Source organism: Natator depressus, chromosome 6, assembly GCF_965152275.1.
Source record: "Natator depressus isolate rNatDep1 chromosome 6, rNatDep2.hap1, whole genome shotgun sequence".
NCBI lineage: Eukaryota > Metazoa > Chordata > Testudines > Cheloniidae > Natator > Natator depressus.
In genome coordinates, this window is record NC_134239.1 from 44,779,682 (window position 1) to 44,793,346 (window position 13,665).

At 39.4% G+C, this 13,665-nt stretch overlaps 1 protein-coding gene across 2 annotated transcripts in view; it reads right to left on the minus strand.

Moving 5' to 3' along the window:
• ANO3 (anoctamin 3) overlaps nt 1-13,665 on the minus strand; it is a 364,404-nt gene that overhangs the window by 198,708 nt on the left and 152,031 nt on the right. The window contains exon 1 of one of the 2 annotated variants that reach the window (XM_074955171.1): nt 10,512-10,686. The exons of the other annotated variant lie outside the window; for it this stretch is intronic. Within the exon in view, the coding sequence (XP_074811272.1) occupies nt 10,512-10,563 (52 nt within the window). The 5' untranslated portion in view covers nt 10,564-10,686. Of the gene's footprint in view, nt 1-10,511; nt 10,687-13,665 lie in introns of those variants that run through there. 2 annotated transcript variants of the gene reach the window in all.

Consider the following 13,665-nt stretch of genomic DNA (forward strand, 5'->3'; position numbering starts at 1 on the left):
ATGCATATCAGAAATTAAAAAAACAAAACCAGTAAGAGGATCAAAAAATAAATAAATGCCACAATGTTAAACAGACGAAAGGAGGCAGTTAGAGGCAAAAAGGCATCCTTTAAAAATTGGAAGTCAAATCCTAGTGAGGAAAACAGAAAGGAGCATAAACTCTGGCAAGTCAAATGTAAAAGTATAATTATGCAGGCCAAAAAAGAACTTGAAGAGCAAGTAGTAAAATCCACAAACTAACTGCAATTTTTTAAGTACCTCAGAAGTAGAGAGCCTACTAAACAAGAAGTGGGGTCAATGAAGGATCACAGTGCTCAGCGAGCACTCAAGGAAGACAAGACCATTGTGGAGAAGCTAAATGAATGCTTTGCATCCATCTTCACTGAAGAGGATGTGAGGGAGATTCCCACACCTAAGCAATTCTTTTCAGGGGATAAATCTGAGGACCTGTCCCAGACTGAAGGGGAAATAGAGGAGGTTTTGGAAAACATTGATAAATTAAACACCATTCTTATGTTCCTATTAAGTGGCCATGCTTATAAATATCCTGACCCTTACGTTCATTCCATGATATTTTATTTCCCCAGCATATCTGCTATCATCCCCATCTCTCTCCTCTTATATTTCTGAGCATCCCCTTTGTGCCTTTGAAAATCTTCTCAGTGATTTCTTCTCTGCTTTCCCAACTTTGAGCTCTGCTGTGGCTCCCATATCTCCTCTTTCCCGTCTATCCCTTTTCTTCTCCTTACTTTTTTGTGCCTATTTTCACATACTTTAAAAAAAAAAACCACCCCTCCTCTTATTTCGAGCTGTGACAGAAAAGGAAGCTAATGGAACAATGCAGGTCAGAGAAATACCTATGCTGGTACAAAAGAAAGAGAATTAACTTCTTAGAAAATTAAATGTTATGTTCAGGGACAGGGCTGCATTAACAGCACTGGAGACTTAGACTCCGTTCTCTCTCTAAAGCATAGGTAGGTATAGGCAAAAGGGAAAAAGCATTTCTATACATCGCCTCAACTGACCCAAAGGAACACCAAATGAGAGCAGTGTACCCATTCTGTCACTATTGAGACCACCATCAAGTGTGTCAAACTCCCAGTTAAACAAAGTGTGATGGTAGATTTATGATGCAGACATCCATCCATTAAAAAAAAATCACCTTAGACCCCCGCCCCCTGCTAACACCTTTCATTTAGGTTACACAAGATTTGACAGATGATAGTAATTTTCAGTCACTGGGCTAGGTTTGAAACAATGACTTAGAGCTGTAAGGGTCTGAATCCATTACCCATTCCTAGATCCAGCCAGTCGTCCCATGAACGGATATTAAGCAGATTTTGTTTATATCTGGGAAAGAAAAGGAGGCGATTGATGTACATTTGGGCACTGACAACTAAAAGGCGTTTAAAATCCAGACCATCTCAGATAAGAATTATAGAAGTTGTAAGACATTTAACAAGAAAACTTGTCAGTTAGGATTAAAATGTAAGGACCTACAATACAATCCTAAATCTGTAAAACCAGATATATTCCATTTTATTCACTACCTAACCTTTTCATTTATTTTCTATCCCCAAAAGCATGCCAAAGTTATTATCTGCAACATTAAACTGATTAGCAATTAGACTTCTGAATTTTGAAGCGTGAATAGTTGATTTGCAGTTTCTTTCATGTATGCATTGTCTTTGAGCTGTCAGCACAGGACACTGTATGCAAATCCAACAAGAAAAGTAAATCAGCAACAAAATTATGTTCTCTTGGCCTGCACACTTTTAAAAGCCACAATCCCAGCATGCTCTAAGGATGTAATTTCTGAAGGTGCTGGACAGGAAGGCTCTTCAGACTGTTAATGTCCTGAAATTTTAGAGATTAATCCTAATCCAGGAGGAAAATGAAACCTCTTTCTTGGCAACAGATTTTACTTTTGTATAGACTGAAAAATCCCACGCTGCCCCCTAGGGATGGAACATGAACATTCACATCTTCCCCATGTCTGTATGTGGAAGCTGACTCAAACAGAAGATCTTAAAGATCTAAGCATTTACTGAGGGCCAAATTGTGACCCCTGTAGTAATACTGACAAGCAGTTACTAACATCAGTGAACCTGCTTGTGTAAGTGCTCACCAAGGTGAGGAAGGGCTCAGAATCTGATCCCAGGGGAACAGCGAGCATGTACTCACATGCAGAGAGGTTCAGAGATGCTGAGAAACACTTCTGTGTACTTTAGCGTCTTTTAAAAAGTTAGCACAACTCTTCTAGGTTAATCCACAGTACATAAACAGGGTTTTTTAACAGGCACACCTGAACTGGTTTTAACGTGGATTTAGAAAAAGATCAATCTGAACATTGCTTATACCACATACAATGAGACATTTTGGATTCTAATGCACATGGAAGTGAATAAAGTCTCCCATTGATTTCAGTGGGCTTTGGGTCAGACTCCAATATAACAAAAAAGACTTTAGATTGCACAGCAAACACTTGGCCTCCCTGCCATCACAATATATTTATTGAATTATTGTTACCATTAAATATTTTGTAACGTAATTGGCCACATTTGCTGAAAATCCCAAGTAGATACATTACCTAGAGGGCAGGCTCTTGGTGCAAATGATTAAGATTTTTGATAAACACGGAAATCTTTTCCTAGCTGCTGAACTCATAAAATACATTCAGTCAGTCCTGAGATTTTTTTTTTTCCTGATGGTTTTGTTGCCAAGAAATACATCTGAACGGAAATACTTAGTGCTATTACAAATTTGTTGTGGGGGGCACATGGAGTTTATATTAGTGACACAGCTGCTTTTTCCATTCATGTATCATTCTTCTCTTAAATAGATGGAAAAGTGACAAATTTTTTTTATTAAAAATATACTTTGTCTCATCCCTCTTTTACTCTGTTACCAAGACGGAACATCCATAAGTAGCAACCACTGGCTACTTGTAAGACTTAGAGTAATTTCTCCCGAATAGATCTAAGTGACCACAAGTGGTGTGTCTGTTTATTACCCTGCTGAGAACGATGATGGATAGGCAAGGTGTTTTAATGCATATCTTATAGCCAGCTCATGGATGTTGGGCTCCCCTCAGAACAATACTACAACACAGTCAGCAATGGTCATTCTGAATTATCAGGCATCTGTGGTGATTTTTATAGCCTTTAAAAACAAAGTAAAAAATAAGCTTCTCTCAATACCTTATCTTTGTTCTTTCTGTCAGGTGGTGGAAAGAATTTCAGCAATTGCTCCTATCCTCTGAAAAATTGTCCCTACATGTTCTTAAAAGGAGAGTGGGTGTGCCTGCAAATGTTTGGCACCCGTTGGCTGCCAAAAAGACTGCATTTGCACGTGTAACACTAAGAATTGTGCTTACATGGGCTTACTGAGTCTTGCTGTGTGTCTGGGTGCAACGTGTTAGCTCCTGTGGGCACAACTAGGACAGGGCATTTGGGTGGGTATACTCTTATAGTTAATCCTTAGAGACTACATCAATAGGGAACATGACAATTGTGAAGGAAATCCCAGAATTATTTTGGCTTATCACACTCCAGATTTTTTTCCTTTGCAATCTCCCCCAGAAAATTTTGACAAGGCTAGTCACAAGTACAGTGTTTGAGACTGAATTAACTGAAGCTGCACAACAATTAGAAGGTAATAAACCAATACCAAGGCACGCCATTATCTTGAGCAATCACCAAGCTGACATCTGTACCCCAAATGTATTTAGAAGGCAAACCAACACTGAACTGTGACAAAACAATTCTCCAGCATGCAATAGGTTTCTAGATCTCAATGTTTTCCGAACACATATGCAAATCAGGAAATATAGGCTTAATTATTGTACATATATTAACTACAAATGCTATATTTCATTGAAATTGTAACCTATTGTAATTTGATAATTATTTAAAAACTCATTATGGTCTAACACCTTTGGCTACACAATCTGGGTGCACATTAAGGGATTTACATGGACCTGCAACTAAGTATGTATGTAGCTCTTTAAAAATGTGGGCTTTGCCTTTCAATATAATGGCATATAATTTTAAATGCTAACATTTACTATGTTGTATCTTTAAAATACTGCATGCTGAGTGAGCACAGAAAAAACATTTTAAAAGGTGTGTGTTCAGGGCTACTTTAATTGCTATAACCATACACAGTTTAGTAAAGCTTATAGACCCTGAGAATGGCATTGAGACTTTAACACATGTGCAGGTGAAAGGAATGGGGCCTGACAACTCTTCCACTAGTTCTGCATTATTTTTGAGAAATTGTTTCCTTTTTGCCATTATTGTAGCCTTTGTGAGAAATAGCATGTAGGAAAATGAAATGTGACATTCATAAAACTATGATATAGTTGCACCTTTTAATCATTTCAGCAATATCTCTGCTCCTCATTAGCTTCCAAAACTGAAACAAAAATATGATCTTTGTAAAATGCCATTTAGAATGGCAAGTCTGTGTTGAATAAAATTAGCTTTTAGAACAGGCTCCAGGTTTTTAGATCTCATATTTACAAAATATGTAATACTGTGCACTATTATATAACAGCTTTCATCTGAGTATCTCAAAGTGCTTTACAAACATTGATTAATGAAACATATCAACATTCCTGGGAAGGAAGGAAGTATAATTATACGTCCTCCAGAGATGAGTCCCAATCAAACCACACGTCTGAACAACGCCAACATTTTTGGTTGTTTGAGTCCAGTGTCTTGGTTCTGCCTATTACACAGATAGTTCCAGAAACAAAATTTGACGTTGTATCCAAATATTTTTAAAGTTTGGGGTGCTCAGAAATTTGCACCTGGAACTAAAATTAATGAAATGTTTATTGGAAGCCAGCCAGTCAAAAGCTAAATAGAATAAACACACTTTATATTGTATGTTGCCATAGGGAGTGAGTCCCAAAGTCTGCAATTAGAAAGTAGTGCTGCTAGTACCGAAAAGAGCAATGCCAGTCAATAGCAGCATCCCAGGCTACACCATATCAGACCAACAATCCATTCAGACCAGTACCACCTTTTTCAGAAGAAGGTGAAAAAATCCCACCACATCATGCATGTAAATGAACAATATCCAGTTGTCATTTAGGTCAGGCACTCATATGCTTCTGACATGAGCATGGTGTAGGAACCTAAATATAACATCTACTTTTACAAATTGCGCAGCTAGCTAGTCATGAAAAAAATGCTCATGTTATTTTTACTTCATTCTCCCTTCTGCATCTTTGCCCAAGGTTTGTTTCACCCACCTGTTATGTCTGGTTTTACATTAATTTTAAGTTCTTTGGGGGCAGGGACTCTCTTACTATACATATGTACAGTGCCTAACCTGCTTGGATCCATTAGGCACTACTGTAAACAAATAAATAATATCTGATGCAGTGTTTGGATCTCTCAAGCTATGAAACACAGCAAGTACATGCAATACAAGTCAGCACTGAGACTTCCCCCATGCCCATCACTAGCAGAATAACACTCCTTCCATACCCTATTCTGATACTAGATGATAAGAATCCCATTGATATCTTTCAGCTAAGTGTAGATGGAATTGTTCTGTCACCATTTTCTTAGTATCCTGCCAAAGAGATTCTTGACCAGGAGTCAAATCGCTGTTTGTGAGCACAAAGCTTATGGCTCACCATATCCGAGGAAGATATTAACAATCCACAGCAATAAAAAGCCCCAAACCTCTTTACTGGCCTTAATCAGTCAAGGTGGTCATGAGTGCATTTCACAGGTCAGAATTCTCTAACTAAATCCAAAACCTCAGTAAGCAAAAAATGGCCCAAAATCAACCAGCAAACAAGGCATTCCTCTCCTTCTCTTCTGACAATTCTTATGCAAGTAATCAAAGGTTAAATCCCATCTGACACATGTAAGTAGATAAACAATTCAGTGTTAAATAATAATACGAGATAGAAAAATGTATACCTTTGGGAATGTTACTGAATTTCTCTGCTATGACAATGCAACTGTGCCTTGTGGCACAATGCAGATTAAAAATAGTGACAAAAGGACTGTCCAGATGGCTCAACTGATCTAATGCACCACCATGCTGTGGACCTGGATTAGTCTAACTTTAGGACTATTGTTCTTTTTGACAGGGATAATTTCAGTCATTTGGAGTCAGACAAGTCAAGGGGAAATGAAACATCCATTCCATGAACCTCTGCATGGCTTTAGAATAGATTTTTTTTTAACCACTCAGGTGATAATGTAATGATGTGCAACTTTTGAAACTTCTGAGTATTCACTGTATATATGCTTGGCTTTGGACAGAGGGCAGGACCAAGCCATGCTTGGATATTCTACGGCCAGCCTCCTGTTCTAGACCCATTGTCATAGAATATCAGGGTTGGAAGGGACCTCAGGAGGTCATCTAGTCCAACCCCCTGCTCAAAGCAGGACCAATCCCCAACTAAATCATCCCAGCCAGGGCTTTGTCAAGCCTGACCTTAAAAACTTCTAAGGAAGGAGATTCCACCACCTCCCTAGGTAACGCATTCCAGTGTTTCACCACCCTCCTAGTGAAAAAGTTTTTCCTAATATCCAACCTAAACCTCCCCCACTGCAACTTGAGACCATTACTCCTTGTTCTGCCATCCGCTACCACTGAGAACAGTCTAGATCCATCCTCTTTGGAACCACCTTTCAGGTAGTTGAAAGCAGCTATCAACCCCCCCTCATTCTTCTCTTCCGCAGACTAAACAATCCCAGTTCCCTCAGCCTCTCCTCATAAGTCATGTATTCCAGTCCCCTAATCATTTTTGTTGCCCTCCGCTGGACTCTTTCCAATTTTTCCACATCCTTCTTGTAGTGTGGAGCCCAAAACTGGACACAGTACTCCAGATGAGGCCTCCCCAATGTCGAATAGAGGGGAACGATCACGTCCCTCGATCTGCTGGCAATGCCCCTACATATACATCCCAAAATGCCATTGGCCTTCTTGGCAACAAGGGCACACTGTTGACGCATATCCAGCTTCTCGTCCAGTGTAATCCCTGGGTCCTTTTCTGCAGAACTGCTGCCTAGCGATTCGGTCCCTAGTCTGTAGCGGTGCATGGGATTCTTCCGTCCTAAGTGCAGGACTCTGCACTTGTCCTTGTTGAACCTCATCAGATTTCTTTTGGCCCAATCCTCTAATTTGTCTAGGGCCCTCTGTATCCTATCCCTACCCTCCAGCGTATCTACTTCTCCTCCCAGTTTAGTGTCATCTGCAAACTTGCTGAGGGTGCAATCCACACCATCCTCCAGATCATTAATGAAGATATTGAACAAAACCAGCCTGAGGACCGACACATGGGGCACTCCGCTTGATACCACCTGCCAACTAGACACGGTGCCATTGATCACTACCCGTTGAGCCAGACAATCTAGCCAACTTTCTATCCACCTTATAGTCCATTCATCCAGCCCATACTTTTTTAACTTGCTGGCAAGAATACTGTGGGAGACCCAAAGAAAACAGAGCAAGGAACCAAAACACTAGTCCACAGATAAAAATGTATTTTTTTTAACTTTTGAGAGATCTGAGCTTCACTGCAACATGCCAGAGAATTTGGATGTTCCCTTTCAAGCTGTGCAAAGGAATGTAATTATAGAAAGCCGAAGAAACCACCACTCATCCTCTCAGCCATAACAAAAAAACTCAGAGTAGTAAACCAAACAGTTAAGGGAAACAAACACAATTTTCTCCAAACCAGTGAAGGTTGGACTGTAAAAGTTAACCTCTCTCCATTAAATCAGTCTGAGTATTGTGTCGCCTGAGGCTACCCCGTAAGGCTAGGTCCACAAAAAAGTGTATTCTTATAAATTGCTTTTATATGATACATTCCTCTTTTTGTTTGACCTACATCTTAACTCTATATTGAGGGTCCACAAAGAAATAATTGCTGGAACTACCTCCCACCCGCAAATGTAGCTTGCTCTTAATGCAATTGAAGTATAGAGAGCACAGCTGTGATGGGCAGTTGGCCATTCTACAAGGATTATCTCTGATTTTGTAGAAAATAGAATTTAGGGCACATTTTTTGCCTACAGTTAAACAAATAATATGTATAGGCAGCATCAAGATAAACATACAAAGACAAATTTATATACAAGTCTGAATAAAAATCACATCCTGACTTTTTCATGTGAGAAATCTGTGCTTGTCTACAGAAGTGCAGTGCTAGATTTCTTTAGTACATTAACCCCTTAAATATCACTGGAATTTATTTTTATTATTATTTTGCACTCAATTTTCTGTCTGTGATTTGGTTTGGTTTTTTGGGCAGGTGTTTGTTTTTTGTTTTGTTCTTCCTGTGGTCTTTATACCAATCCTGTCTACTGCCATTCCCAATGGCCCCAAAAGCACTAGGATGAGAGAAAATACTGCTGTCCAGGACTTGGAAAGCTAACTCAGAATGAGTTAGCACTCTGTACTGTTCAGTCACTCTCTCTTTTTTTTTTTTTTTGGGGGGGGGTAGGGGAGGGGACGGGACATGCTTTTTTCTTTTTGGCCAAGGGTGTTACTGTATTTCACAGGCAATGGTATCCATGGGTATACATGCTCCATGACTTATTGAGAGCACTCCATCTCACTTACACGACTGTATTGTGGCAAGTCAATTTACTCAGATTTTGCACAAAGTATAAGGACCGAATGAGAATCTGTTTCTGAGTATGTGGCTTATTCCACAGACTGTAGCAGAGCTAATACATTATGAAGTTATGGAAATGTTCTAAGCATACAGAATCTACTACATTGTTCTTCGTGGCTCTGTTACTGTAATTACATTCCATGCTGAAACTAAGAAATTATGCTAATTTTTAAATGAAATTGTTTTAAGAAAAGTATGGTATAGTTCCCTTAGGACCTTGGGAGGGATTCTCGAGTTCATTAATCGTTGACCTGACATAAGTAATGGCTCAAAAGGAACTGTTAGATTCAATAAACTCAGTGTATGTGCTGCACAGCTGTCATCAGTCCATGGGCTTACAAATATGACATTTAAGAAAAACAATTTACTGTACTTATGTAATATCTCATTTTTAAAAGGAATGAACTTGACATTTTACAATTCAGAACAGCAAAGCCAGTTAGAGCACAAAGGAGGGGCTGGGTGCAAAATCACAAGGTCAGTTAAAGTTATTTTGGAATTGCAGGAGTACAAATATCAAACTTTTCAGTTTCCTCTCACAGATGTGCACTCAAACAGATCATTTTAAAACAAAATTTGGTGGACATAGGAATTGTTCCCAGGATGAATGCTTGAAACTTATGATAAAAGTAGAGTCTAGACTGAAATTGTATGGATTAATGAACTGCAGGACATAAAAGTTTGTAGTAGAACAGAAATGCTGACCGAGTTGTGCTAACTGTAGCAGCACAAATGGACCCACTCTAACAATGGAAATGTTGATCCCTCCTTACCTACGAAATACTAGTGTGATCACGGTGGGGAAAAAAAGCATGCAAACACAATCCCACCTTCCATGAACTTTTAATGTATTTATTAGATCTTTATTGCACCATGTTAACAGGAGATTACAATGATTAATAAATATTTCAGTCACAGTTGCTAACAGACATATATTAAGAGTCTTACTGGGCAGTAGCCAAAGATTCCAATGTTCTTGATGTGCAAAAGCAGACAAGGATCAAAGTTAGGTATTTTTGTTTTGGGGGACTAAAGTGCTGAAAGTAGCTATGATTATTTTCTTCTTCTGTATGGTTTGTACTTGATTCATGATTTTACTAATGTATTATATAGGCTACAAATAAAAACAACATTACCAAAATAAAAGAAAACGGCAGAAAACTGGAGGGAGAAACCCCCACAGAATCTTTGTCACTTTCACCTAAAGCCATAAAACAGTACTGAGCATTTATTATAACAGCTGAATAGAACTAAGGAAGCAGTTTCAATACTGAACAAAGTTTTCATGAAAAACTAAACGTATTAGATCAGTTCTATAGTCAAACATCATGCAGCATTAGCACGGGTATTGTAAAAGCATGCTTGTAAAGTAGCAAATGACGTCTATGGTGCTACTTACTTGTGATCTTCAGCCTTTTAAAACCAAATACCATTCAGCTGCAATGAAATACATTAACAGCAACATCCTGTAACAATGAAATGCAGCTATGCCAAGCACATTTTTCCTTGCACTGCACTGCAATGTGGATCTTTTAAAGGACGTAGGTTATTTGCTTAAAATCAAAATCTTTGAATGCCTTTTAGAATATAAACCAAACAACCATATTTAGTATACAGTGGATATTATAATCCTAGAGAATGTTACTTGTCTTGCAATAGTAGAAAAAATGTAGCCATTTCAGGGACCAAACTGATGGATAACATAACTTACTGCAAGAGTTTAAACACATCTGCATCGCACATAGCTCCGGTATCCGGAACAGCTGGTGTACTGGTGCTTGTATTAGATCAGACTGCAAGGGCATGCAGACCTAATAATTTAGCACACAATGCTAGAGACAAAAATATTTCTACTGACCTTTTTGCTGTCTAAAGGACTGAATAGACCCCGAATGGTGAACCATTTTCATTCATAGGAGCTTGACAATATTCACTCACTGAGCTCGAGAGGGTCAAGGGGTTTCAAATGGGAAATGGAAAGACTCCCCGGCTGCATAGAATCTAGGAGCTTCTGAAGAGCTGTGCAACCCGACACCTGCTTTAGCAAGCACTTAGCTTGAAAGACTCCACTCCCCACTGTTGTCATAGAAACCAGAAAGGCTGGTCCAGCACCACACTCCCCTTAGCGGATGCTTAAAGAATAATTCACTATATCAATCTAACAGGGAAATGCAACAATATTTTTTTTTTATTGAAGAAAGGTGTTTTGTTGCTTGAAGCATATTTTTTCAGATAAAGACAAACTCAAGTACTTTCCCTAGTGCTGAACATCACTGCAAAAAGTAATAGTTGCCAAACCCTAGCCATGGAATGTCTCCAAGATACAAAATTGTTCAGAAGTTTATATGGTCCTGACCATCAGCATATTGACTGAAGTAAAATGTGTTTTATAGATTCACTCCAAGTGTTTCCCCCAAATGACATTTTCATTTATTTCTGTAGTCCTTTTGTCTTTCAAGGCTCCCTACCTTTGTCTAAAAGAAATCATCTAATAAATAATTGTTTTAAGGACAGATAGACACAGCTGTCACCTACTTTGTCTATTTTAAAAATTGCAAATGTACATATGCATAAAAAGCACATATTTGTCATTTCATATGTCACGTTTTAAGATTGCAAATTCTTTGGGGGAGACACTGTTTCTTTATATGTGCTTGCATAATAGGAAGCCCCAATCTTTACAGGGGCTTCACAGGTTTTATTCTATAAAAACAGAAAGCATCCAAGATTGCACATCTATTTATATAGGTTCTGATATGGTCGCTATCACTGACATTCCAACGATCGTTTTTGCTCCACTCCATGCTGTGTGGAAAGAGAAGCATTTGAGCCAATGTGGTTCAAATTTATGAGGAGACTTAATGCCTGTTGGGTTTTTCCACCCCCCACAGTCTACATCATACACCTTCCATGGTGAGCAGCTTTCAATAAATTATCACTCATCCATTGTTGCATCTCCAGCATATGTCTTTTCTCTGATCTTCCTAGCTTACAATCAATGTTCTACTTTATTAGGTACTTCACTAGGAGTGGCACAGAAAAAGAATGCACACTCCTCTTCTTTCCACATAGAAATAGATAAATCAGCTCACTTAAAGTAAGAAATACCCAAAGCCTTTTTACCAAACTTGAATCATCAAACTTTTAAGAGGCTGAAGATATTTAGATAACTTTTCATTTGTTCATACTTCTGGTCAGAAGAGGTGCAGGAGATGCCCTGGACCAGCAATTGCTGATTTCTTGTGCTGAACCTAATGGGTTCTCAAATGTCCATATACATCTTAAATCCAGTTCCAACCCAAGGCCACAGTTGAAATTCCAAAACTGCCAAGGAGAAAGGTTATTCTCATTGTATTTTCAGACACAGCCAGAAGCAGATGTGCTGGAAACCTGTTTTCATGAGCTTGACAGCCTTTGATGTTTCTTGGAATCTACACACTCAGTGGCTTTGTTCAATACCAAAATTTCGGTCCTGCCTCAGTGCAGGGGGTGGATTCGATGGCTTTTTGAGGTCTTTTCCACCCCTACAGTTCTCTGTCCCTATTATTCTATAACTCTGAGTGCAATTACATGTGTTACAGCATTTTGGAAGTCCCAAATAAGATCTCTCACTTTTATTTCATTTAAACTCAAGAAAACAAAGGCATGTATTATCTAAGCCTTGTGGTTATACTCCTCCACTGCTGTGTAACTAACAGTGCCTGTGCTGCAGAGCCATTGTGTTACAGTGAGGCTTTCAAACCTGACCAAAACTCTCAATATAGCACTCTGAGTGCTAGGTTTTCTCCAGTGTCTCACTGAAAACTGGTCTACAGCAGAAAACACTGTAAAAATGATAAATTAGAGACCCACAGCTCCCAGCTCACTTCAGCCCTTCAGGTGATATGACAGGGCTCTGGGCAGCATTAGTCTGTGGTCATCTGCCAGGCAATCTATGGAGTAACCAGGTAAGTGAGCTGCCAAGAACCCAGGCAGGTTTCCAAAAGAACCCTAGGAACCCTGCTCCACCACAGCTCATGAGGAGCCAAAGAGCTTAGGAATTTGAGAGTCAGGGCTCCCAGGCTCTTGGCTCCCTGTTGGCCTGCCACATGGGCAGCCAAAGAGCTGGGAACCTGGAATCCTGAGCCCCTTCGTAGGCCATTGGTTGGGCTGTCACAGAGTAAGGCATGAGAGCTGGCAGGAAACCAGGGAGGGTTGCACCGGAACCCTGCCTGTTTTTTTTTTGTTTTGTTTTGTTTTGTTTTTTGCAACTTCATCAAAACAAGCTGTCTCTTTGAAACATTTTGATTTTGATGAAATCAGCATTCTCTGACAGAAAAAAAAACAAAGAGGAGTCCTTGTGTCACCTTAGTCTAACAAATTTATTTGGGCATAAGCTTTCATAGGCTAAAACCCACTTCATCAGATGCACAGAAGGAAAAATACAGAGGCAGGCATAAATACACAGCACATGAAAAGATGGACATTGCCTTACAAAGTGGGGAGATCAGTGCTCATGAGCCAATTCAATTAAGGTGGAAGTGGGCTATTCTCAGCAGTTGACAAGAAGGGGTGAGTACCAAGGGAGGGGGAAAAATCACTTTTGTAGTACTAATGAGGCCAATGTAATCAAGGTGGCCCATTTCAAACAGTCGACAAGAAGGTGTGAGCATCAGCAGTGGGAAATTAGTTTTTGTAATGACCCATCCACTCCCAGTCTTTATTCAGGCCTAATTTGATGGTGTCCAGTTTGCATATTAATTCCAGTTCTGCAGTTTCTCATTGGAGTCTGTTTTTGAAGAGTTTTTGTTGAAGGATTGCCACTTTTAAGTCTGTTATTGAGTGACCAGGGAGGTTCAAGTGTTCTCCTATTGGTTTTTGAATGTTATAATTCTGGACGTCTGATTTGTGTCCATTTATTCTTTTACGTAGAGACTGTCCAGTTTGGCCAATGTACATGGCAGAGGGGCATTGCTGGCACATGATGGCATATATCACATTGGCATATGTGCAGGTGAATGAGCCCCTGATGG